Source organism: Torulaspora globosa, chromosome 4 (genome assembly GCF_014133895.1).
Source record: "Torulaspora globosa chromosome 4, complete sequence".
Taxonomy (NCBI): Eukaryota; Fungi; Ascomycota; class Saccharomycetes; order Saccharomycetales; family Saccharomycetaceae; genus Torulaspora; species Torulaspora globosa.
In genome coordinates this window covers 366,366-390,741 of record NC_050730.1, presented here as the reverse complement: position 1 = coordinate 390,741, position 24,376 = coordinate 366,366, and the positions used below count along the sequence as shown (strand labels likewise).

At 46.3% G+C, this 24,376-nt stretch overlaps 15 protein-coding genes across 15 annotated transcripts; 8 read left to right on the top strand and 7 right to left on the bottom strand.

Moving 5' to 3' along the window:
- Positions 1 to 16: 16 nt before the first annotated feature.
- On the bottom strand, positions 17 to 2,554 carry DOA4 (ubiquitin-specific protease DOA4; the record flags this gene model as incomplete). Its single annotated transcript, XM_037283476.1, has 1 exon — positions 17 to 2,554. One exon carries the CDS (start codon positions 2,552 to 2,554, stop codon positions 17 to 19), a length of 2,538 nt encoding a protein of 845 aa, XP_037139372.1.
- Positions 2,555 to 2,974: 420 nt separating this feature from the next.
- On the bottom strand, positions 2,975 to 3,406 carry FMP16 (Fmp16p; the record flags this gene model as incomplete). Its single annotated transcript, XM_037283475.1, has 1 exon — positions 2,975 to 3,406. The coding sequence occupies one exon, from the start codon at positions 3,404 to 3,406 to the stop codon at positions 2,975 to 2,977; it is 432 nt and encodes a 143-aa protein (XP_037139371.1).
- Positions 3,407 to 3,530: 124 nt separating this feature from the next.
- On the bottom strand, positions 3,531 to 4,124 carry PAA1 (polyamine acetyltransferase; the record flags this gene model as incomplete). The annotated part of the gene is made up of 1 exon (XM_037283474.1): positions 3,531 to 4,124. One exon carries the CDS (start codon positions 4,122 to 4,124, stop codon positions 3,531 to 3,533), a length of 594 nt encoding a protein of 197 aa, XP_037139370.1.
- Positions 4,125 to 4,331: 207 nt separating this feature from the next.
- On the bottom strand, positions 4,332 to 5,525 carry FTR1 (high-affinity iron permease FTR1; the record flags this gene model as incomplete). Its single annotated transcript, XM_037283473.1, has 1 exon — positions 4,332 to 5,525. The coding sequence occupies one exon, from the start codon at positions 5,523 to 5,525 to the stop codon at positions 4,332 to 4,334; it is 1,194 nt and encodes a 397-aa protein (XP_037139369.1).
- Positions 5,526 to 6,100: 575 nt separating this feature from the next.
- On the top strand, positions 6,101 to 6,361 carry LSM5 (RNA-binding protein LSM5; the record flags this gene model as incomplete). Its single annotated transcript, XM_037283472.1, has 1 exon — positions 6,101 to 6,361. One exon carries the CDS (start codon positions 6,101 to 6,103, stop codon positions 6,359 to 6,361), a length of 261 nt encoding a protein of 86 aa, XP_037139368.1.
- Positions 6,362 to 6,425: 64 nt separating this feature from the next.
- Positions 6,426 to 7,874, bottom strand: IPT1 (inositolphosphotransferase; the record flags this gene model as incomplete). Its single annotated transcript, XM_037283471.1, has 1 exon — positions 6,426 to 7,874. One exon carries the CDS (start codon positions 7,872 to 7,874, stop codon positions 6,426 to 6,428), a length of 1,449 nt encoding a protein of 482 aa, XP_037139367.1.
- Positions 7,875 to 9,303: 1,429 nt separating this feature from the next.
- On the top strand, positions 9,304 to 9,699 carry SNF11 (Snf11p; the record flags this gene model as incomplete). The annotated part of the gene is made up of 1 exon (XM_037283470.1): positions 9,304 to 9,699. One exon carries the CDS (start codon positions 9,304 to 9,306, stop codon positions 9,697 to 9,699), a length of 396 nt encoding a protein of 131 aa, XP_037139366.1.
- A 667-nt stretch (positions 9,700 to 10,366) lies between these two features.
- Positions 10,367 to 13,195, top strand: TPS2 (trehalose-phosphatase TPS2; the record flags this gene model as incomplete). The annotated part of the gene is made up of 1 exon (XM_037283469.1): positions 10,367 to 13,195. One exon carries the CDS (start codon positions 10,367 to 10,369, stop codon positions 13,193 to 13,195), a length of 2,829 nt encoding a protein of 942 aa, XP_037139365.1.
- Positions 13,196 to 13,265: 70 nt separating this feature from the next.
- SCC4 (cohesin-loading factor complex subunit SCC4) lies at positions 13,266 to 15,251 on the bottom strand (the record flags this gene model as incomplete). The annotated part of the gene is made up of 1 exon (XM_037283468.1): positions 13,266 to 15,251. One exon carries the CDS (start codon positions 15,249 to 15,251, stop codon positions 13,266 to 13,268), a length of 1,986 nt encoding a protein of 661 aa, XP_037139364.1.
- Positions 15,252 to 15,418: 167 nt separating this feature from the next.
- On the top strand, positions 15,419 to 16,138 carry SPT15 (TATA-binding protein; the record flags this gene model as incomplete). Its single annotated transcript, XM_037283467.1, has 1 exon — positions 15,419 to 16,138. One exon carries the CDS (start codon positions 15,419 to 15,421, stop codon positions 16,136 to 16,138), a length of 720 nt encoding a protein of 239 aa, XP_037139363.1.
- Positions 16,139 to 16,206: 68 nt separating this feature from the next.
- PEA2 (Pea2p) lies at positions 16,207 to 17,340 on the bottom strand (the record flags this gene model as incomplete). Its single annotated transcript, XM_037283466.1, has 1 exon — positions 16,207 to 17,340. One exon carries the CDS (start codon positions 17,338 to 17,340, stop codon positions 16,207 to 16,209), a length of 1,134 nt encoding a protein of 377 aa, XP_037139362.1.
- Positions 17,341 to 17,538: 198 nt separating this feature from the next.
- PPH3 (phosphoprotein phosphatase PP4 catalytic subunit PPH3) lies at positions 17,539 to 18,462 on the top strand (the record flags this gene model as incomplete). The annotated part of the gene is made up of 1 exon (XM_037283465.1): positions 17,539 to 18,462. One exon carries the CDS (start codon positions 17,539 to 17,541, stop codon positions 18,460 to 18,462), a length of 924 nt encoding a protein of 307 aa, XP_037139361.1.
- Positions 18,463 to 18,590: 128 nt separating this feature from the next.
- On the top strand, positions 18,591 to 19,535 carry RAD55 (putative DNA-dependent ATPase RAD55; the record flags this gene model as incomplete). The annotated part of the gene is made up of 1 exon (XM_037283464.1): positions 18,591 to 19,535. The coding sequence occupies one exon, from the start codon at positions 18,591 to 18,593 to the stop codon at positions 19,533 to 19,535; it is 945 nt and encodes a 314-aa protein (XP_037139360.1).
- A 473-nt stretch (positions 19,536 to 20,008) lies between these two features.
- Positions 20,009 to 20,818, top strand: SED1 (Sed1p; the record flags this gene model as incomplete). The annotated part of the gene is made up of 1 exon (XM_037283463.1): positions 20,009 to 20,818. One exon carries the CDS (start codon positions 20,009 to 20,011, stop codon positions 20,816 to 20,818), a length of 810 nt encoding a protein of 269 aa, XP_037139359.1.
- Positions 20,819 to 21,049: 231 nt separating this feature from the next.
- VHC1 (Vhc1p) lies at positions 21,050 to 24,373 on the top strand (the record flags this gene model as incomplete). Its single annotated transcript, XM_037283462.1, has 1 exon — positions 21,050 to 24,373. The coding sequence occupies one exon, from the start codon at positions 21,050 to 21,052 to the stop codon at positions 24,371 to 24,373; it is 3,324 nt and encodes a 1,107-aa protein (XP_037139358.1).
- Positions 24,374 to 24,376: the final 3 nt, after the last annotated feature.

Here is a 24,376-nt window from a genome sequence, read left to right as displayed (position 1 = left end):
CCCGGTCCTTGGCTATTCAATTTTGATAGACTCTATGATAAAATAGTACATAAGCATTAGGCGTGATGCACTCCGTGGCAGTCTTTGTGCGACGATAACTCGTGTCATCAAAATATATCCATCCTCTATTTGGGCCCTTGTAAACATATGAGGTGTAATGACCACCATATAGACTTCCAAAATGGGATGCTACACCGTACAGCTTGTAATTGAACGGAGGTACTTGTCCTCTGGCTGGCAATTCGTCAGTCACACCAGGCGGTAACCTGCCGTCGAAATCGTTAGCCCAATATGACGTCAAATCCAAGCACAGAGGATACTGCACAAAAACATTGTTCTTATTCAACATGTTATCAAATCTTTTCAAATGGATAATCAGATTTCGAGGCAAACGTGTTATTGTGAGCTTCTTCGTCGAAGATTGCTTCTTCTTGCACTGGGGACAAGACCATTCTTCTTCTTTCTCAAGCTTTTCGATCTTGGTGAACTCCCTAAAACAATCCAGCAAGTTGCATGACTTCGCCCGTGGAACCGGAACTGAGAGCACAGAGAATGGTTGGTATGTTGTCGACGTGCGGCCACACACCTGGCACTTCAGTTGGGATGCATACTGCCCTTGGAACAGGTCAACAATCACGCTAAAGTCAGTGGTAAGAAACCTTTCCCATTCAATGGATGAGGCAATTCTTAAAGACAACTTTTCTCTCATTTTTTCTGCCTCATCAGATAATTCCTTTAAAGGAGGATTTCCCCCACACTGATTAAGGTCTTCATGCAAACCATCTAAAAGAAACTGACAGAACTCTTGGCAATCTTGTTGACCAGATTCCTTGAAAAGAGAGTTTATCGAACCACAAGCCATCTTGAACTGCATGGGTTGAACCGGCTTAGTTCTTTCATGAAGTCTGAAAGATCCGTTCCTATACATCGAATGAATCAACTTGGCGAAGTATCTAGCCAGGACACCTTTGGATCCGAGCTTGCTGTTCATGTTTATGTGCTTCTCAAACGATCCATTCAGGAATATATTAGTAAGTTCGTGGGTCCCCAACAAACATTGCACGATGCAGTTGATGTAGCAGGAGTTCCCCATATTCTCGAGCCCAACGGTAAAATCCGGATCGTATTTTTTCAGCGGCGGAAGGTTGAAACCAGAGTTGTGTGGTAATTGGGGCAACGACGGTATTGGCTGGCTAGGTGGTTTTGAATTTCCATTGAGGTTAACGGGAACTTTCGCATTCCCCTGAGCTACTCGCACCATCGGTGCCAGTGGGGAGCGTTGCTTTTGGATAGCAGCCTCCAGATCCTTTCCATCCTGGGGCAGAACAACATCATGAGTGCGCGTTCCGCTGCCATCAACCAGTAATGGTGCAGCTGGATACAGCGCAGATCCACCGTTTTTGAAAGCATGAGGCGAAGGGCTCAGTTGAGGAGAGGAACTGGGAGAGCTAGAAGGGAACGGCGATGAAAAATACGTCGCTGATTTAGCGGCATTGCTTCCCCCGCAATGGGCAGATAAGGGTAAGCTTTGTGGTAGTGAAAGGCTTTTAGAATAACTGTGATTCGGCAGTGGCCGAGCACCATGTGGGCTTGGCAGTGGTTTCGAGATATTGATATGGGAACTGCCTTGAGCGTCCGCTATCGAACCATTCGTGCAATTTCTTCCTTCCAATACCCAGTTTGAAATACCAGCTTCCAAAAAGCAAACTTTAGTTTTCTCAGAGAGAGGCTTAGCAAAGGTCTTGCTTAATAGCAGATTCAATAGCACTGTTTCCTGCTGGACATAAAAATCGTGGCTGGATTTGCCTATATCCTTCTTGGTGTAAAGCACAATGAATCTAAATTTATCCCTGGCACGAAACAGTTCTATTTCATTCTTGGGCGAGGTGATCAACGATTTTTTCTCAATGTCCAAATCAGTATATGTGTCCTTGAATGATATCGGTTCAATGCAAATGACATTCTTAGCCCTGATATGCATCTCAGTGAATTCTGCTCTTTGTCGCAGATCGATCAGTAGCGTCGCGTCATCCCAAGCATCCAGTATACTCTGCAATTGCGAGCTTGTAATCGCGCCGCCTGACCTAACGGCATCATCAACTGCCGACATCGAATGCTCTTTCAGAAAAGACTTTATATGACCAATTCTCTCATCCTTCAGAAGACTTTTCACTAACATGTTGTACACTTCCATAAGTTTTTGGTCGTTCGGGTTCGCTTGTTTCTTGATTATCTGAAACTCCTCTAGGTTTGGCACTTTATTCAGCACCGTATTGTGAACTATCTTGTAATAAACGTAGCAAGACTCATAGATCTCATAGATCTGGTCTTGCGTGACATGCTGCTCTCCATCCCTCAACTTTCTGTATTCATCCCTGTACGTCTCCAGAATGTCCAAACACCTCTGTAGTAATCCCATCATGTCTTGGTCTTTTCCTCCATTAGATGAGCTATCCTGCATCAGAAATTGTTCCGCTATGCCAGATAGCCTGGCCAGCGTTTTGCAACGTTTCGTTGAAACCGTGACTGTAGTGCCACATTTCATGTTTGTCATCTGTGAAACTGCACCGTTCAATCTCCTCACTCGACTAGTGGCTTTCGAGGCATCAAAGGCTACTAGAACCCTGTTGACCGGTGCTTGTCTGATAGTTTGACATATAGGATCAGGGCTTTAGTGGCGCTCTGCTAATAAGCGGCGTATACGCTTCTGGTCACGTGATCCTGAACAACCGCATAACTAAGCTGCTAACGGTCAAGCCAATCGATTCCAATCGATCTGTATGCTCGAAATGGTACCACATCGACTGGCTGTTTGTGTTGTTCAAAATAAATCTTCTTGCTGTAAATTTAACGTTTAGTTCGCCCGCGCTTTGTTTCGCTGTCGGAAAATCGAATGTCATATAAAATGCCAATACACATAGGTACGAACACATAAAAGAGAAGATGTATCTAATAGAATCATTCAGCAGACTGCTTAGTAGACACCATCATCAGGTCTGTTCTGCTCGATGCGAGCGTCGTCACCCTTTTTCTTTAGTTCCTCACAAGTTTCTCTTTGGCTTCCGTCGTAGATCTTTGCGTGCTCGAGCTTCTCCAACCTTGCCTTGTTCTCGTCGAACAGCTTTTGTTCCTTCTCCTCTTCTGGACTCAGCTTGCTCTTCTGATGTGGCAATCTGACAATGGTAGCCAGCGAGAACGTTCTGGTAGACACGGTTTTTGTTAGCAAAGATGGCGAGATTCTTAAGGCTGGGAGCAACATGGTTGTAACTGTAGTAGGTGAAATATGCAAACTCCTGTCGCTTATACTGCTGTAACAGTGAGCTGGAAGAGAGAAAGAACCATAGCAGAGCTCCTGCTTTATATAGCAGTGGTGTTCAAAATAAGGGATACACCCGTAAGAGCCCATTTTGCTTGAGCACAAGATGCAAAACGGCGCACTGAATAAGTAGCCATGGGCCGCAACGGGAAGATTGGGCCTGAAAAATCACTAAATTACATTGTATAGCGTTATAGATCTCGGAGCTGTGCTGCTAGTTTTCGTACTCCTCCTTCACCAGTTCTCTGACCATGTCAATCCATTTGATGTTTGCAAATTGGGCGTCGCTAGCGACGTCCTTGTTTTCGCCGACCACTTTGAAGCCAACCCTCTCATAGAAGGGAACCAACGGCTCATGGGCAATGATGGCGATCTTCTTGCCGATCTCCTGGTTGCTCAGTTTCTGAATGTAGTCGGTAAGCAGCAGCGTGGCGAGGTTTTTTCTCTGGTGATCCTTCGATATGACCATTGAGTGGATGCCGATGGTGTCGCTGGACTCGCTATGGGATTCGCCCATACTCTCTAGAGTGATGAAAGTAGCTGCCGCGGACGACGCCTTTGGAATCTTGGTGCCCAGTATATGGCCTACCAGTTCCTCTTTCTTGACCTCCTTCGAGTTTGAGTCGAACTCCCTGATGAAAAGACCCGAACAAAGCTCGGGACAAGCCGTCAATCTATAATCAATGATCTGCGACGAAGCGCGCTCGTTAGGGGGGAAACCTTGAGATTCCAGATCTGCAACCTGCTTAGCGTCTTCCAGGGTCAGCGGCCTAATGTACATATGCAGCGGTAGAGTAGATGAAGCCATGGTGATTCGATGGAGTGCTTGACACCCTCTTGAGTTGTTGCCACCACATTAGACGGACTCTTTATAAGGCGGAAGGAACAAGAGTCACGTGAACAAACCGATATCGAATCAACTATTAAGTATTACGCTATACATATTGCAATGACAGATTGTGCTCAACAGTGGATGGATGGCGGTCTGTCCATCCCTCCACGTTGGATGAAATTACTATGAAATTACTGTAACTTCGTGGACGTGACCATCTAGCTTGTTTTTGCTGCTGTCGCTTTCGACTGGCGGTTGATTTTCAGCTATTACGCCGTTGTCATCGAACGTCAGGTTTTCCATCTTGTTGAATAGCTCTTCCCTTTGCTCGGGGGTCAACTCATTCTTCTTCTTGTTTTTGATCCAGTAGCCTGGGTTTAACTGTCGCAATTTCAAAGATTTGCAGAATGGCAAATGGCCTGTCCTCTCCTCATACATCATAAGCGACACGACAATTATCAAGACCAACCAGTAGATGTTGTAACAAAGCATGGAGGATAGGTAACCCGTGTTTTGCCATCCCAGTAGCGCGTTGAAGATATCCCAGCCATTGTCCAGCTCAGGATTGCAGCAATTGATGTGGTAAACGGCCTTCTTGATGTTGTACGAACCGTTACCATCGCCGCTTTCGCTCGCATCACCGCCAGTGGCTTTGTTAAATCTGTAGTTCTCAAAGAACCAAGCACCCCTGGAGAAAAGACCGGCGGCGATCAGGTACAGGATGCAGGTGGAAACGACCAGGAACACTTGCAAAGAGGATCTCGAGGCACCGTAGTACAGTAGGAAACCGACCAAGCCACCGGCAAGCAACCCGACAAACACCGGCAATGGATAAGCGCTGGCGTGTGAACCTTGCGTGGTGATACCTGCACCAGCAACAAACACCACGCCTTCCAAACCTTCTCTCAACACAGTAATGAACGGCAACAGGAACATAGCGTATCTTCTACCGAGGTAGCCCAATCTGAAATAATCGCGCTTACGCTGAGGAATCTCGACTAAGGATCTGGCGATCTTGGCCCTCCATTTGCCCTGCATTTTGTTCATTCTCAACATCGGAATACCCATCATACTGATCATCACGGTAGCGATCATGCAGAAGATACCTTCCCACAAGTCCTCGGCAGAGCCAAAGATATCATTCTGCAGCGAGTAGTACGCACCAATGAACCCACCACCGATTGCCAGACAAACCGTAAATCCAAGAGCAACACCGACCCAAACCTGTTTCCTCAGTCTCTTATACAAATTCCAGTCTTTCTCACCGATAGCCTGTCTTAAAAACGACAGCAGAACGGATACGATGATCACCGCTTCCAGACATTCTCTGAAGACAACGAAGAAGACTGCTACGTTAAAAACCTTATTAGGCGCCATTTGCCGGGAAATTTGCACCACTAGTCTTATCGAACTAGCCTCGCTATCCACTAACAGCAAGATATCTTCATACACAATTTACTACATATCTATATATGCTTTAAGTCATGCAGAAGATCGGTCAGTGAGAAGGCAATGCGAATCTTAGTCCATTAAAGCACCCAGTTTGACACAATGGCTTTCCAATGCACCTGAAAAATCTGATCATAATTGGTTGTCCGCTGTGAGAGCTCTACTTCATCTCGAGCTGTCGTTCTCGAGAAAGTTTTCAATTGTGTCAGCCGCTCCGCTCATTGCTAGGCCTGAGAAAACCGCGGAGCAGTGTGATGCGGTGTCTTCTGTGCAGTCGCACCCAGAAAGCAGGGTGCAGTAATTTACCGGACAAAGAGGGGCCGCCACCAGCATACGTAATTTAGCTTGGCGGAATATTGCTGTCCGAGACAGACCCTGTAGTATTCGGACAGCTGGAGCTGGATATGTCTACTGGCTAGCAGGTATGACATTTCACAGGCAGAGATGCGAAGAGACAGTATTCTGAGAGGGAGGAAGGGAAACAGTCGAGTCACGAACTGGAAATGGCAACAATACCGGAGGTTTTACCACTGGAGATCATAGACAAGACCATAAACCAGCCGGTATGGATTGTTCTGCAGTCTAACAGAGAGTTCACCGGAACGTTGATCGGGTTCGATGATTTTGTTAACGTTATCATAGAGGATGCGGTGGAGTGGGTTTACAACAGCCAGTTCGAGGACGAGAAAATCATGGAGCACCACGGAAGAATGCTATTGAGCGGTAATAACATTGCAATGCTGGTACCTGGTGGGAGAAGTTGAAGTGACGTAGAAAGCGATTGATAAATAGTAGTTTACACTGTATCAAGTAGAGGACAGAGAAAGATTATGCTAATGGGTCGAAGAACCACTCGAATCTGGTGTTTTCGAACACCCGCATTCCGAGGGTTCTGCCTTCGTTCTTAGTATCTGGCTCCTGACCGGTTCTGATTTGGATCCAGCGAGTCAGCACGCGTGGTTGTAGGATCAGATTGTTGATCAGGATATGCATGAAGAGGGCGTACAGGACGCCGATAAAAAGATCGAAACGGTAGTGGTGGTCGAGATACATCGTTGCCCACCATTGCAAAATGATGAAGCCGGTTCCGAGAAAGCGGGGCAGGATGGCTTTGTTGAAGATGGTAAAATACCATCTGTTGGTCAGAGAAGGGTCCTGATGGTAGTATTTCAGGTAGCTGATGACTTCGCCGTCGTTCTCGCGCTCCACGGTGGAGCTGACGAGCGATTCTTGATCAACCTCCTGGGAAGTCCCGTCGACGCTTGCGAGCTCCAGATCCTCGGGACTTTTGGCGGCATCGAGTCCATGAGCGGTCTGGGCAGTAAACCTGTTTTTCAGCGTAGTTGACCTTGTGACCAAGAACAGGAAACACTGAACCGCCATCGCTGAGTGCAAGGAGGGCACCGCGCCAAACACAATGGGCGACAAGTGGAAGCCAGCATTGTTCAAATGCGTGCCCAAATGTGAGTCCACACGGGTAAGCCCCGCCGCGTAGCCCTTCTGGGTGTAATTGACATGCTCGACGTCGTTGATACCGTAGAGATGGACGAACCACGGTGGAGCCATCGGCAGGAGGAGGTGCGTGCAAACACCCATCAAGTTCTGCAACCCAAGAGCCAATGCAAAACACTTCACCGTTCCCGGTGGATGGAACACATACAGATAAACCGCCGTGAGAATGGGTGCGGTCAGATGCAAAATGACGTATGAAAACCATGCTAGAATGTCCTTCCATTTTTGAAAATTCTCGTTTGTCTGAACAGCAAAGGTGTGCTCGAAGTTGAGTAGAAGAAACGCGACCAGCGGCAGAAGGAACGGAACCACCAAAACCCGCAATCTCTTGGGATTCGATCTGCTGCTGAAGTGGAAAATGTGGTCGTACCACTCGATCACGTTGTACTTCACTTTCTTCACATAGTAGATGAAGTACCAAATTGCCACGGGAATCAGCACGAGACACACTACCGCAAATGCAAAAGACGTCACAAAAGTCGCCATCCGGTAGCGGTCATTGTTGTACTGAAACAACAGTTCGTTCCAAAGATCACCAAAGAGGTAAATGTCTAAGAGAAATGCAGCTTTGCTGTGTATCTTGGGCCTTACTTCAATCGGTATGGCGCCGGCATTTTTGAAAATGATTAGCCAGAGTAGAATCGGCGAGAAATTCACGAAAAAGTTCAATGTCAGCGTCAATGCGTTCCGCTGATTTACAGCACCGAAATACAACCTTTTCACTATTTTCGCTACGGTACCGCCACCATCATATCTGTCAGACATAGTATATCACTCGGAAGAGAGACCGTTAAGCTAGCGAAAATCAAAGGATATGTCGAAGTAGAAGAGAAGAAGGAAAATAATTGAGACCGGATCAGAACGCCCTAGCTAATTATGAACATCAAAGTTATCCTGAAACCGTTGAACGACTAAGCTCGAGACAATGACGAAAGATCCAAGCCGCCTCACAAACAAGTAAACTATATATAGCTGTGACAGTTCCTCAACTAACAAAACAATATGTTGCCGTCTAACGTCCTTTCCACAGCGCGCCCAGTCTCTCTCAGTATCTCAGCTATTTGAAGTTGCTCTGTGCGAACCAGTCTGTCTTCTTACAGAGAGAACGAGCAATAGTTAAGGACCCTGTGCCAGTTCCTTCTCTTGCTTCCACGGGGGAATGTCGCAGATATCACGGAGGTACGCTTCTGCTCCGAGTGCGTGTACGAGATTCTTTTTTTTAGACAGCAGCTCCTCAAGCAACGAGGAAGGGTCCACCAGGCTTTTCTTTTTCAGAACTTTCTCACCACTGTTCGAAAGAAATCGCGCAGTGACGTGCTAACTTTTTGGGGCAATGAGACGTCTAATTTGCTACGACGATGACGTTTTTCGAGGGCTTCCTTCCGCGGAAGACCCTTGTTACGGGGTTTGTTTTTTAACGCCGGAGAGTTCCTCGTACATCTGGAAGCTAGCCACGCTCTCCGCAATATCTGGATGCTATTCTAGACGAGCATAGGTAGGAGACTTTGGGCGTGTAGGATAAGAACAGATCGTAGAACTTGTCTCAGGCAGTTTTTAACTTCAGTTCTAGTGTGCATTGGCCTGAATCTCGTACAAGAGCTGAATTTAAGCTCACCGCAAAGTTTATCTTGATTTTACAACCGTCGTTTATCCTCTAGCGGAGGACTCATATTCTGGATTGCGATGTTGCCAGGAGCTTTCAAACATACGACTTAAGTCGTGAAGTTTACGCCTTAAACTCAAGGTTTTCTTGCCAGAAGTCCGCGCTTTGAGAAGATCGGCCCTGATAGGGTACTCGTTGTTTGTTCGCGATCGCAGAAGCTGGAGCCGTCGAATGGATAAAGATTTGAATGGTTGGCAACAGCTGCAAATCAGCGGCTCTGAGGACCTTTTCTTTGATGGAGATGAGAACGACCGGTTTACAACATCATGTCAGCTTCTCCAAAATTCTCATTGCTTTCATGGACTCAGGTCCAGATAAAGATAAAGACCCTTCAGCCGCTGAATAAGAAGCTGATGGACCATAAATCGTAGATTCTTGTGTAGATTTGCTCATGCCAGTTCAATTCGTAGATTATGATTAAAAGTTACGCAGCCTGTCTCATCGCCAGCCAAATAAAGGCCTACAGGTAATGTCTGATGCTATCCTCTGGCGAGCAAAAGCACGTCGTGAATACTACGATCGGACTAGAGAATGGACACCAGCACTGTGGAAGGTAATAGCGGAGCTCACCCAAATGAGATCGACAGACAGCCTATTCCCAGAGCAGAGGACGAGCAACTGCAGTACAAAATACAGCTGCTTTTGCATATAAACAGTATCCTACTCGCCAGGGTAATACAGATGGCTAACAGCGCGGGCTCCGACGGAAACGGTAATGCAGGCATCCCCGAACAACTGCAACCCCTGGCATCGCAATATCTGAAGCGAGTGCACACAAACTTACAATGCATCTCGCAGATCAATCAAGGAGCAAAAAACGTGAAGCCACTGATATTGGATCCGCCACAGCTACTGGTGCAACAGCCAGCTCAGGATATCCTCGCCAAATTGTACTTACTAATGACAAGAGTGTTCGAAATATGGTGAGCACTTCTGTTCTGAACCTTCTAGCCGCCGATCCCTTTCCCCTCCTTTATCGGGTGTGCGGGTTCCTTCCCGCTTTGTTTATAAAGACAGGAAATTCCTTTCATTGATCGCCTTACAGCTTTATGACGGCTACACACACGGACGCAATAAGAGGCACGCAGTGGGCCAATTGAAGCAAGGATCATTTATCGACAGTACAGTATAATAAGCTGCTCGTGGAAAGTTCGGTCGACTTACCGGCGTCCTTTAGCCTTGGCGGCTTACTTGCCGCCCAGCTTAAGGTGCTTTCGGCCACGTGACTAGGAAATAGTCGATTCGTTTTAACGTCTACAATGATATCGCGATTGCATCACATGGTGCACTCGAGTCGGCGTAATTGACCTCCCCCCTCGCTTGTGCGATCAATTGTTCGGTTTTGCCCCTTCGGTCAGGCTTCTAACGCCCCTCCCTTCTTTGTTCCAGAGGCGACGGTCTTTTTGGTTATTGCTTCTGGCCCCCTTTTGGACAGAACTTGCTTTGCCTAGGCGAGCAACACTATCGATTCGTCGTAACTCTCAAAGATAGTATAAATATTGGCAGTATCTGGAGATAGGTTGAGATTGTCGTCGAAGAAAGAAAGGGCTAAACAGGTTAAGAACGCAGAAATTCATAAAAAAGGTGTAACTACATGACTGTCGATGCGACATTGAAAGCGAATGGCTCTGCGCCAAGTGGCAAGAGGCAAAGGATCATCAATTGTGTTCGTCAATTGCCTTATCAGATTCAATTGGGTGAGACAAACGACGATTGGAAGATCCAACCTATCATCGGCAACAGCTCTCTTTATTCGTCATTGGACTATCTGAACAGTGATGAAAAGGCGAAGAATTACGAGCAGCATGTGGTCGGATGGACGGGTGAAATCACTAGAGAACAGGATTTCGCGTCTCGCCTTTTAGCATCTTATTCTGACAAAAGGAAGGAGGGCCCAGACGACATCGATGATGATCCCCTTTACTTGACGAAGGAACAAATGAATGGGTTGACCGAAACCATACAACAAAAGAACGCACAGGATGGAGATACTAAGATCTCTAATGTACATCCAGTGTGGTTGCTCCGCCGTGATCAAAGCCGGTGGAGGGACTATGCGGAGAATGTCCTCTGGCCCACCTTCCACTACATCTTGAAGTTTTCTTCTGAAGGTGGTGATAAAGAAAACAAGTGGTGGTATGATTATGTCAAATTTAATGAAGCTTATGCGATGAAGATTGGTGAAATCTACCAGAAAGGTGATATTATATGGATACATGACTATTATTTGTTATTACTTCCTCAATTGTTGAGGATGAAATTCAATGATGAAGACTTAGTTATCGCATATTTTCATCATTCTCCATGGCCAAGTAATGAATACTTCCGTGTTTTGCCACGTAGAAAGCAAATTCTCGACGGGCTGGTAGGTGCCAATCGTATTTGTTTTCAGAATGATGGCTTTGCACGTCATTTTGTCTCATCATGTAAGAGACTCTTGGAATCTACAAGCAGGAAATCGAAAAACGCTTTGGGTATTGACCAGTATGAAGTTGGCGCATACGGTGGAGACGTCATGGTCGATTCGTTGCCAATCGGTGTTAATACTAAAAAGATTTTGGAAGATGCTTTCACCACAGATATTGATGCTAAGGTTTTAGCAATCAAGGACGCTTATGAAGGCAAGAAGATTATAATTGGACGGGACAGCTTGGACGCTGTTCGTGGTGTCGTCCAAAAGCTGAGGGCCTTTGAAACCTTTCTGGCGATGTATCCTGAATGGAGAGATAAAGTCGTCCTGATTCAAGTTAGTAGTCCTCCAATCAACAGAAATTCTCAGCAGACGATTAAATTGGAACAGCAAGTCACAGAGCTAGTAAACTCCATCAACTCCAAGTATGGTGATCTTGACTTTTCTCCCGTGCAGCACTACTACATGAGGATTCCAAAAGACGTTTATTTCTCGCTGCTGAGAGTAGCAGATTTATGCTTGATCACGAGTGTTAGAGATGGGATGAATACTACTGCATTGGAATATGTTACAGTTAAATCTCACACTTCAAGCTACAACTGTTACGGAAATCCTTTGATACTCAGTGAGTTCTCAGGTAGCAGTACTGTTTTGAAGGATGCCATTATTGTTAATCCGTGGGACTCTGTGGCTGTGGCCAAGAGAATAAATAGGGCCTTGAAAATGTCGAAAGAAGAAAAGTTTACTTTAGAGAAGAAGATATGGTCTGAGGTGCCAACCATCCAGGATTGGACCGATAAGTTCTTAACAACCCTTGATGACATAATTTACCGTTCATCACCATCCAGTAAGGACAATCGCATTACCCCTGCTTTGAATAGGCCTGTATTACTCGAAAATTATAAGCAAGCTAATCGTCGCTTATTCTTATTCGATTACGACGGTACTCTAACACCTATTGTGAGGGATCCAGCAGCTGCTATCCCCTCCGCCCGTTTGTTATCGACTCTGAACAACTTGGCAGCAGATCCCAAGAATCAAATATGGATAATTTCTGGTCGTGACCAGAAATTCCTTAACAAATGGTTGGGCAGTAGGCTGCCTCAATTAGGGCTAAGTGCGGAGCATGGTTGCTTCGTCAAAGATATAAATGGTGGAGAATGGGTGAATTTAACAGAAAGGTTTGACATGTCGTGGCAAGTCAAGGTAGGTAAAGTTATGGAAGACTTCACAACCCGTACTCCGGGATCTTTTCTCGAGAGAAAGAAAGTCGCTTTGACGTGGCATTATAGGCAAGCTTCTCCAGAATTGGGTGAGTTCCATGCAATTGAAATGAAGAAAGACTTGCTCAAAATTGCCGAAGAGTACGACTTGGAAATTATGGATGGTAAGGCTAACTTAGAGGTACGTCCTAGATTTGTGAACAAAGGTGAGATTGTCAGAAGGTTGGTCTGGCACAAGCATGGCACACCTCAAGATATGCTTGATAACAGCCGCGAAGAGTTAACTAAAGATGAGATGCCTGATTTTATCTTCTGCTTAGGCGACGATTTGACCGATGAGGACATGTTTAACCAGCTGAACAGAATTGAGGGAATCTGGAAGAAAAAGTATCCTGATCAAGTTAATCAATGGAAAAATTTTGGATTTTATCCTTGTACAGTTGGCTCCGCGTCAAAGAAGACAGTCGCAAAGTCTCACTTGACAGACCCTCAACAAGTGCTCGAAACTTTGGGATTACTTGTTGGCAGTGTCTCACTGTTCCAAAGTGCTGGTACTGTCGAACTGGACCCCAGGGGCCATGTTAAGAACAGCGAGAGCAGTTTGAAGTCTGAGCAAGCGACCGCTGAGTACGTTTTGAAAAGGCAAAACTCAAACACCTCATTAAAGAAACAAGGATCAAGCACCTCTTTGAATAGGCAATATCCAAACACGCCTCTAACTCTAAGCAGGCAAAACTCAAGCACATCCATGAACAGGCAGGGTTCAGTAAACTCGATAAGAGGTAAGTAATGAACGACTATTGTATATGAATAGCAATGGATAAACTTTGTATTTAAAATAGAATATCTGATATGTTTGATTACAGCCCATGCTTCTGAAGCTTTTTCTCCAGGGCCTCCAGTTTTGCTGACATGATCGTCGCCTCTTTAGTCTTCATGGCAATCGTGCAGTTGGTCAAATGCCAAAAACCAACCGCATAGAAAACGATAGGGAAGTTCTGCAACTTAGCCAAGCGATAGCATTTGGCAGAAATCTGGCATATAGTTTCCAAATCTTGCTCGAACAGCCGTCCGCCTAAGTAATTCAGAAGAATTTGCATCATCAGACCTTTCTTCAAGCTCAAGCTTTCTTCTACACTATCTCCTGCAATATCTTCAGGCTCTATCCTTGACGGTACGTCATCAGCAAGGGATAGTTTATTTGCAAAGTAATACTGTCTCAATTTTTCGAGTTGCTGGCTTTTGTCGCTCTCTCCTGCTGGCATCGGGTTTGATGTGAACGGTTCAAAGTGCGACATTATCCAGACCATAGTCAACGTGCAATCTAAAGTGGTGCTATTGCGCAAATCTGAATCAGTCCAACACTTGACTATTTGCTCCCAAAGGCTGTTACAGAGTTTTGCCTGTTCCTGCCTTCCAACATTTCGGCTGACTAGTGTTGTTCTGATCAAATAACTGTTTACCAATGCGATTAATCTAATCTCGTTTGAAACATCGATACTTTCGGTTAGCGCTTCATATTGCTGGCATACAAGAAGCTCATCTTCATGACTCAAGTGTGAGGACAATGCAATTAACAGTTCCGACTGATGCTTATTCGAGATGTGTTGATTCGGAAGTGACGGAGCCTCAGCCACTAGCAACATATTTTGCCAGACTTGATAAAACTGCGAAAGGGATAGAACCTTAGCATACCACGAAACCTTCACGTCAATATCGCCGATTGAGCAATCATTTAGAATATCTGGCGCTTCCAAAGATTTTTTCGTCGAACTCATTACTTTAGCCAAAAATTTAATCGAGAAATTGGCTTTTTTGTCATGGCAGTTTACCAAATAGCTAACACTTTGCAGTAGTAATAAGAGGTTCTTGATGTCCTTATAGCTGAGCAAAAAGGAAGAGTTCAAGGAAAGCGTAAGCCCTTTCGCCATTTCAACATTGCAGTCATCACAAGTATAATCCAAAGATGTTTTGTACTCCGCAAATAAAGCCTTAAACTGCAATAATCTCTGCGTAATATTTTTGTCCTCGTAGATCTGCATTACCAATTCCAGCAACAGCTTCCAAGCGTACCATCGCGGGGGCACGTCTTGAATTCGTATACTATCCAGCCGTTGCCAGTCTGGCAACGGCACAGGCAGTCGATTATTCAGAAGGTAATTGACGTGAGTTAGCGTAATAAAACTTCGCCATTGGACGTGATGGCTTCCCACTTCAGAAAGTTCAGCATATTTCGCCTTGACGATAGAATGCTTCCCAAGTTTCCTATTCAGAGACAGACTGACGTAGCGGAACACTTCTATCCAGTCTTCAAACGATCTGTCAGTGTCTTTCAGCTCAATTAGATATTTCAAAAGCTGCTCACAGCTCCGCAACGCCGCTTTATAATGAAACTTAGTGTTCCTCTCAGTTGGCACTCGACACAGCAACAGAAGCTCACAATGCATTCTCAAACCCATCACCGAGCTGCGAGAGCCAGACATCTGATGATTGAGCAGTCGTTCCCGGAGACTAGACAAATATGATTCAGCCATATCCAGATCATGCGTCTCTTTCAGTAAGAGATCGACCAAGTCAAAGGTCGCTCTGGCGTCCTGTTCAATCGACAAAGGGTACGCTTGTTTAATATACCTCAGAACCCTGATAGCCATCGAGATCAAAGTATAGTACTGACTGAGCTGCGACTCAGTCTTAACCCGTTTGCTCACCGCATACGCATGATTTCGATATTCCTGGGCCAATTCATAAACCGCTGGCAATGGCAATCTTTGCACATCCATAGAAGCATCCAACAGCCAACTACCAGCAAAATATCGACTCCTTTCAACTCGTTCAGACACACTCATTGACTATGAAACTTCTCGATGAGCTTCAATAATATATAGCTACATCTTCGTCAAAAGCGATATCCATATTTTCTCTATAAGAAGCATTTAGATAACCTAACTTAAGCATTTATAAGACAGTTCTAAGAGAGATATAGGCAGGTTAGGTGGTTTAGGAGCGTGATATAATGGCTGAAAACGATAGACTGAAGGAGTTTCAAGAAGCTAACAGGATTGTTTTTGATCCGACGACCCGGCAGGTCTGGGAAGGCCAGGAGAAGAAGGTGAGTGACGAACAACTGCCGGAATTCCACGATGCAGAGGTGAAGACAGCGGGCGATGAAGAGGGGGAGAATTCGGCGACATCGGGCATAGTACCTACATTACAGAATATTGTCGCTACGGTGAATCTGGGATGCCGTCTGGATCTAAAGACCGTGGCGTTGCATGCGCGTAACGCAGAATACAATCCTAAGCGGTTTGCAGCGGTTATTATGCGTATCAGGGAACCTAAGACTACGGCACTAATATTTGCGTCCGGTAAGATGGTTGTTACCGGTGCGAAAAGTGAGGATGACTCCAAGTTAGCGAGCCGGAAGTATGCGAGAATCATTCAGAAGATCGGATTCGCAGCTAAGTTCACAGATTTCAAGATACAGAATATAGTCGGATCGTGTGATGTGAAGTTCCCGATACGTTTAGAGGGTCTAGCGTTCAGCCACGGGCCTTTCTCGTCGTACGAGCCAGAACTGTTCCCCGGTTTGATTTATAGAATGGTTAAGCCAAAGATTGTTCTGTTGGTCTTTGTGTCGGGGAAAGTTGTCCTTACGGGTGCCAAGCAGAGGGAAGAGATATACCAGGCTTTTGAAGCCATATATCCGGTGCTGAGTGAATTTCGGAAGATGTAGAAAGGGAATTTTGAGTGATCCATGTGTTTGTAATTTAGTTAGTTTTGATATTTCTCGTATTTGCCCATTCATCGCGATCGCCTTCTCAGCGACTCCAGTTCCTTCTCCAGTCTCAGTCTCGCATCACGTTCCTCCTGCAGCTCTTTCTCGTATCTCCGTTGGCTCTCGACCAGCAGCCTCTTGAACTCCGTCCTCATTATCGTTATAGAGTGCGCGTTGGTACTGTTGAAGCTCTTTGCCGAACCTGGTGAAGGCTCATTCCAAGCATCGCCGGAGAAAAGCGGCGATGTGATACCGAAACTCTTTCTCTGCGGCTGACTCGCTCTCTTGTTATTCTCTTCCAGCTCCCGCTCGGTCTCCTGCAGCCTATTCTCCACCTGGGACAAGTCAGAATGATAGTCTAGAAGCTTTTGTTGCAACTCCTTGTTCGTCCTTTGCAGTATTTCGATGTTTTGCAAGTATTCATTGCGGTCATTCTCAAACTGTTTTGTGAGGAAACTATGTGCCAGCTGCAGATCTTTGAAGGCGGTCTCCAAAGAGTCCATCTGTGGATCTGAATCCTCCTTCCGCGGCTGTGATGACGACGCTATGATTGTCTCAATGGCATTTTTGAGAAACTCAAGTGGATTGTCCATGTTGACAGGCCTCAGCTCGATGCCTTTCTTGATCGCATTGGACAAAACAAAGGACGTCAGTTCCTGCAGCTCCCTGTTCTTCTTAATGATGGTGTTGCTGCGATTAACCCCTTCCGACTTCTCCTGCCCTTTGCCAGGTGAACTCGTCCCCGAGCCATCGCTACCTTGCAAGAGCGGGATGTCAAGATTCGTCGCGTTGGTGGTCTCCAATAACGTTGTCAAGCAATCGTACCACTCCAGGGAGCGCGGCTCCAGACTCATGAGTTTCGCCATTGTAATAGAGCCCACCTCGGATCTTTTCTGCGACTGCACCTGGTAAAGCGCATACTCGCACAACAGCTTCTTGTTCAGATCTATGGTCGACCCTGTTTCGTCATCCCGGTAAAGCAGATAATCCAGATAATCCACATGTGTATACGGTTTCGATTGCCTCTTAGGGAAGTCCTCAATGCCGTTACTTGTCAGATAATGTTTCAATTCTGCGTATTCCATCGGATATTCCTCGTATCGCTCGCGGGAAAAGAGCATTGGGCTAGCTCTCTCCATCAAAGCCATGTCATAACCCATGATGCCTGCACCACTAACGGCGATTCCAACTAAAACAGCCAATTGAATGCGCTGCTGGCCTACTTTGACCTTTGTTTAGTGAGACGTATTAGCGATGACGTATATATGAAAATTTTTGGTTAAAGGCATCGCTTATATTGAACTTCAAGACAGCGTAGCTGATAGCAAATAGAGGTTCGAATCGTGGCTACTATCGCTATGAATCTGGATAAGACGATATCGTTGCTGAGACAGGCGAAGCAGGTTAGTGAAGAGACGGTGTATTCGCTCTGCCTGAGGGCGCAGGAACTGCTGATGAACGAGTCAAACGTAACAAGAGTAGACACGCCGGTGACGATCTGTGGCGATATTCACGGGCAGTTGCACGATTTGCTGACGCTATTCGAGAAGAGTGGCGGAATAGAGAAGTCTCGGTATATCTTTCTGGGCGACTTCGTGGACAGAGGGTTCTATTCGCTAGAGTCGTTTCTGCTGCTGCTGTGCTACAAGCTGAGATATCCAGACAGGATCACACTGATACGAGGGAACCACGAAACGCGGCAGATTACCAAAGTTTACGGCTTTTACGACGAGATTATGAGGAAATACGGGAACAGCAACGTATGGAGATACTGTTGCGAAGTGTTCGACTACTTGTCGTTGGGAGCTATCGTGAACAACCGGGTGTTCTGCGTCCACGGGGGCCTCTCGCCAGACATCGCCACGATCGACGAGATACGATCGATCGACCGGAAACAGGAGGTACCGCACGAGGGAGCCATGTGCGACCTGCTGTGGAGCGACCCAGAGGAAGTGGATACGTGGTCGATGTCGCCGAGAGGAGCCGGTTTCCTGTTCGGCAAGAACGAAGTTGACCAGTTCTTGGTGAAGAACGACGTGGAGCTGATTGCTCGGGCACACCAGCTGGTGATGGAGGGCTACAAGGAAATGTTCGATGGCGGCCTGGTGACCGTGTGGTCCGCGCCAAACTACTGTTACAGATGCGGGAACATCGCAGCTGTGCTGCGGATAGAAGACGATCTCGAAAGAAAGTACACCATATTCGAGGCCGTGCAACCACAGAATGGCGTTGGAAACGCCATAATACCGACGAAGAAACCGCAGATGGACTATTTCCTCTAGATCAATTTTCATTCTCTTTGTATAGGATCTGCCACCTCCACGTAGAGCTAGCTATGATAAGACTATGTCGCTATTACTTAACGCGCTAACGCAATGACACGAAACGGGCCACTAGAGACGAACCACCCATGTCTGTGGGCATATCGCTATCGCAGCTGCTGGTAGATAACCCCGAACCGCTTCCTAGTGGCATTGAGGCGCTAGATGAGTGTCTTGGCGATGGGTTCCAAGCGAGATCCATCTACGAGATCTATGGACCGCCTGGCGTTGGGAAGACCCGCCTGGGATTGCAACTGGTAGAACGGGCTCAAGGAAATGCTCTCTGGATAGAAACTTTCAAACCAATGCCTTCCGGTCTTCTGAGTCCCGCCACGAAGGACAAGTGCCTGCACACAAGATGTACCAAGTTTACCCAGCTCCTTTACCTCTTCCGCTGGCTGCTGCTACGAGCCCAGGACGAGCCGGAAAAACAGGCTGACCGCCAGCTGGTGGTCATCGACGGCTTCTCGCAGCTTGTCTGCGATCATATGTATCATCTCCAGGCCAGAAGCTCCGATAGAAACATGCATGACATCAAGTGCCGGCATCTGATCGCGATCTTTACCGCAATTACCAAGTTCACGCACTCTACGAAGTCTACAGTGCTTCTGCTGGACCATTGCATGAATACCTCCTTCCAGAACGGCTCCGCCGGCACGTTTGAACAAGATTTGGATGTGGTAGACGATGGTTTCAATTTCTTCGTCACTAGCTCGACTACAAAGAGAGTGCAAGTACTCAAAAGCGCGCTCACAGCCGGCGGAGTTGGCATGGGATCCCGAGATTCCAGATGGGAAGCCTTCCTGGATCGCAGGATTGCCCTTTTCTGGGATTGGGACCGGGCCTCGAAGTCTGGCGATCACCGTCCACACCTTCCCTTGAAGAAAACTAGAATTGCATTCGTTACGTCGGCCGGTTCCCCCGGGAGAAGCAATCCCATAGTGATTCCCTGGCAGGAATGGCACAATGAGCGACCCATAAGCACTTCCAAACCTACAGAGCTCGATGAGGTCGTCTGGGACAGCGAGGGATAGGAAGCTACTGAAAGAGGCTATATCAGAAGCAGTATTTAATCCCTTGAACGGCAGATCTCGACTCTCTCTGCGCTGTGATGAGTTCTGCCATCAGGAAGGAAGGAATCTAACAATAGGCGATGCATAACGTGAAACTACGAAGAACGGAAAGAAAGAAAGAGAACTACGGAGACTAAAGAAGCCAGAGGGTTTTATGCTAAGATTAGAAGGCTCAGGGAGATCAAGGACGGGCAAATCCTAGGTTTGGTCGGTATGCCGAGATCTGAATCTGGATGCCAGAAAACCGAGATATAAAAAACGGAGTTCAAAATGGGTTGAAGCTCTGGCGCTTAGTTGTCCAACTAACTGCTCGTTAATACAGAAGATGAGGTTATTACAGTTAATGTCGGTAAGTCTGCTTTTGGGGGCTGCGACGACACAGATCACCTATCGAAATGTGAGCAGCAGCATTGGCGATAGCAGCATTAACCAGCATGATCCCTCCTGTCTCCAGGCCTCCGCCTGTGGCTAATAGCTCTTCCTGCGCCACTGCTACTACGGTCGTCACTGAGTTCAGGGCTTACTGTCCCACGCCAACTACTATAACAACCGATGGCGAGACAATCACAGTCACGGCTCCTACCACTCTGAAGATTACAGCATGCCCCTGTACGCTGACAGCCACGATTCCTGCGCCCCAAGGACCTACCGCGAGTACTACTTACATCAGCACGACCACTATGGTCTCCGAGTTAGCCACTTACTGTCCATTGTCTACCATAATAACCAGAAACGGAGAGACGATCACGGTCACTGCTCCTAGCACCGTCACCATCACTACCTGCCCATGTACTGTGACCGCTAAAGTGCCAGTCGAAACGACGACCAGAGAAACTACCGGGGGCTACAATAACTCAACAACGATTTCTTACACTACCAAGATCACCGTGCTCCCCGAGCTGACCACCTACTGCCCATCGCCAACCACTATTATCACGAACGGCGAGACCATCACAGTAACTGGTCCAACCTCGCTCACCATAACCGCTTGTCCATGCAGTGTGACTACTTCTGAACCAGTGAAACCCACGTCTAGCCACTTATCAAGCGAGAAACCTCAATCACCATCCAGTGGTGCAACCTCCCAGCCTGCAGCCTGTACCACAAGTTTACTCACTACACAGTCTCCGCAAGACTGCCCTCTACCAACAGTGCAAACACAGTTGGGCCATCGCTGCTGGGCTTCATTGGAATCACCATGTGTTTATTATAGTCTGATCATCGGATTTTTGCTGGCAATTTAAGCTTCGTCGGTAAACCATCGTATCGGCTAGCCTTCATGTTCGTTACTACAGATGCCATAAATTATCCTGTATATTTAGTGATAGTCTTTAAAGGGCTCTGCTAGAGCTATAAGTCTTGATCCTGCCCAAGCTACTCGACTCTTAAAGCCGGCAGTTTTCAAGAGCTTGAAGGACGATCGCTTACAGCAATAATACACTCTTTTATAGCCAAGAAGAACGTAAAGCTGTTCGATGAGTACCAGGTTCTACGACATACCAGGATCTCACAAGCCTCCAGCCAGCAGTTCACAGAACGAAACCAGCAGTCTACTACCTACCAAGAGGACAAGCTTAACTTATTTCAGTTATCAGGAGACACCAGAGCTACGAAAGACATCGTCCAAATATGATCCAAATAATCCGAATAAGGACAAACTGGGAACCTTTGATGGGGTTTTCGTCCCAACTTCGCTCAACGTTTTGTCCATTTTGATGTTCTTGCGGTTTGGTTTTATATTGGGTCAACTTGGGTTCATCTGCACACTGGGCTTGCTTGTGTTGAGCTATCTTATCAACTTGCTAACGACGTTGAGTGTTTCAGCCATCTCCACAAATGGTACTGTGAGAGGAGGTGGAGCCTACTACATGATATCAAGAAGTCTGGGCCCAGAGTTCGGCGGCTCTATTGGGATAGTATTCTTTCTAGGTCAGGTTTTCAACAGTGGTATGAATGCCATAGGTATAGTAGAACCTTTGCTATACAATTTTGGTATATCCGAGGACCCGGAGGTGAAGGCTGCCTTGATTGATCTGCTTCCCGCTGGTCGCTGGCACGAATTCCTATATGCTACAATCATCTTACTGCTATGTATCAGTATTGCATTGGTCGGCTCGCAAATGGTGTCAAGAGCAGGCAATATTCTTTTTTGGGTCCTGGCACTGTCTACCATATCAATACCAATATCAACCTTGATAAAAAGGCCGTTCAGTGAAGGCAATATAATCTACACAGGGATCTCCTGGGAGACGTTCAGAGGGAATTTACTCCCCCATCTAACGAAAGGTGCTGCTGGATCGATGATGAAGAAAAGGGAGACCTTCAACGACTTGTTCGGAATCCTTTTCCCTGCCACAGCAGGTATATTCGCTGGCGCGGGTATGTCAAGCGAATTGCGGAAACCGTCAAGGTCTATACCGAAAGGTACGTTATGGGGACTGCTTTTCACCTTTACCTGTTACGCGATGGTGGTTTTATCAATGAGTTGCAGCACACCTCGTGAGACCTTATACAACGAGGTGCAAGTCGTCCAATCCATCAGCGCAGCTCAGATAATCATTTTGCTTGGTGAGCTTTCGACTTCGCTGTTCTCCATTATTGTCGGTATGGTTGGCGCTGCGTATGTTTTAGAGGCTATCGCAAAAGACTGCATTGTACCAGGTCTTGCCATTTTTTACCAAAAGCCGCTAGCGTCTTTATTGCTCACCTGGTTCCTTACGCAAATGTGTCTCTTCTCAGATGTTAACAAAATAGCGACGTTCATCACAATGACCTTCCTAATGACATTCGCTGTCATGAATCTCGCTTGTTTCTTCCTTGTCATTTCGTCCGCTCCCAACTTCAGACCCTCATTCAAATATTTTGGTCGCTACACAGCTATATCAGGCGCATTTCTTTCGACAGTTGCGATGTTTGTGGTCGATGGGATATCTGCTTCCATTGTTATCTTGGCCATGGTTCTTCTCTTTCTGTTCATTCATTATTATTCGCCACCAAAACCATGGGGAGATGTCTCTCAGAATCTGATCTATCATCAAGTGAGAAAGTATCTGTTGAGACTGAAGCAAGACAACATCAAATATTGGAGACCTCAAATTCTTTTACTGGTTGACAATCCACGAACCAGCTGGAACTTGATACGTTTCTGTAATAATTTGAAGAAAGGAGGATTATACATACTGGGTCACGTCACTGTCAGTGCAGACTTCCAAGAGCAATTCAACGAGTTGAAGAAGCAAAAGCGAGCTTGGATGAAGATAAGAGATATGGCTAAGATTAAAGCATTCGTACAGATCGGAACTGGCCCAACGTTGGCATGGGGAATTAGGAATGTTTTTCTGGGTTCCGGACTTGGTGGAATGAAGCCTAATATCACAGTTTTGGGATTTTTTGACTTGCAACATTATTATCGGGAGCGCCGCCAAGGCGTCAATCGCAATGGCACTGAACTCCCACGTCAGGATTCCGGGAAATCTACTGTTGCGCACTTAGGTTACCCTTTGCCTACTGATGAATGCAAGAATGAAGATAAGATCAAAATTCAGCAATGGGTGCAGATAGTCGAAGACTTATCACTCATGCAATCAAATATAGCCATAGCCCACGGTTTCAGAAAACTGAACCTTCCAGATAAGCATGATAGATTTGTTGCCAAGAAGAACATAGACCTCTACCCTATTCAGATGTGTGCTCAAATGAAGACTCACAGAGATTCGCCATCCACCATAACAACAAACTTTGATACTTACACTTTGATTCTTCAACTTGGTGCAATTTTAGTCACTGTACCGCAATGGAAGCATACTCATACTTTGCGGGTCATTTTATTTGTGGAAAACGAATTAGATAGATCAGACGAAAGTAGGAGGATGAAAGAACTACTAAGCGTTTTAAGAATCGAGGCGGAAGTAATCGTTGTGTCGCTTGATCAATTTAGAGTTTACAATACAATAGTTAAAGGCGATCCAATCAATCTCAAATATGTTAACTCCAAACTGGCTGATGATCCATGGTGGAAGGATCTACAAGAAGCTAGAGAAACAATGAAACCTAAGCGCCGCTTTTCGATGGTCAATCCTGTTCAGGTGAAGTCTAATGAAATAAAAAGTGACAAATATAATGTATCCAAACTTCAGAGACTCGGAGTTTCAATGAGCATGAGTACTTCTATGCCGCTCGCGGGCTCTGTCTCAAGTTCTGATTCTGAGGACGAGACAGACGTGGCATCTATCCGAGACTCCACACAATCCATTCCATCGGTTGTACAAAGGCTTAATTATGAAGGAAGCAGGCGGCGGAACCTGGCCAACAAGAGTTCAGCTTCGCTGCACAAGAGATATGAAGGGCATGGCAATCCTCAAGCCGCTGGGCCGGTTTTCTCTAGCGATAAGTTGCCCAGTACAAAGGTTCTTGAAGATGAGAGCGGAGACAAGCCAACTTTGATCCCCATAGCAGATGAAAACCACCCAGCAGAAAGCCAGTCAAATTCTGCACGAAACCCAGTTCTTCCAGAACTATCGCCATGCTGTTCAAAGGAGAGTCTTGTGCTGGAGATGCAAAATCTAGTCTTTAACGATTTGCCAGGCAAAGCTCAGCATTTAATTCTGAATGATGTCATGACACAACTCTCTGCGCATTCCGACTTACTCTTTTCGACTTTGCCAATCCCAGCACTTGGCACACATGAGGACCCGACCGCCAGTTTACTATATGTGGAGGATCTTAACATTTGGCTGGAAGGGCTGCCGCCCACCATGTTGATCAATTCACAAACAATGACAGTGACCACGGCTTTGTAGTGC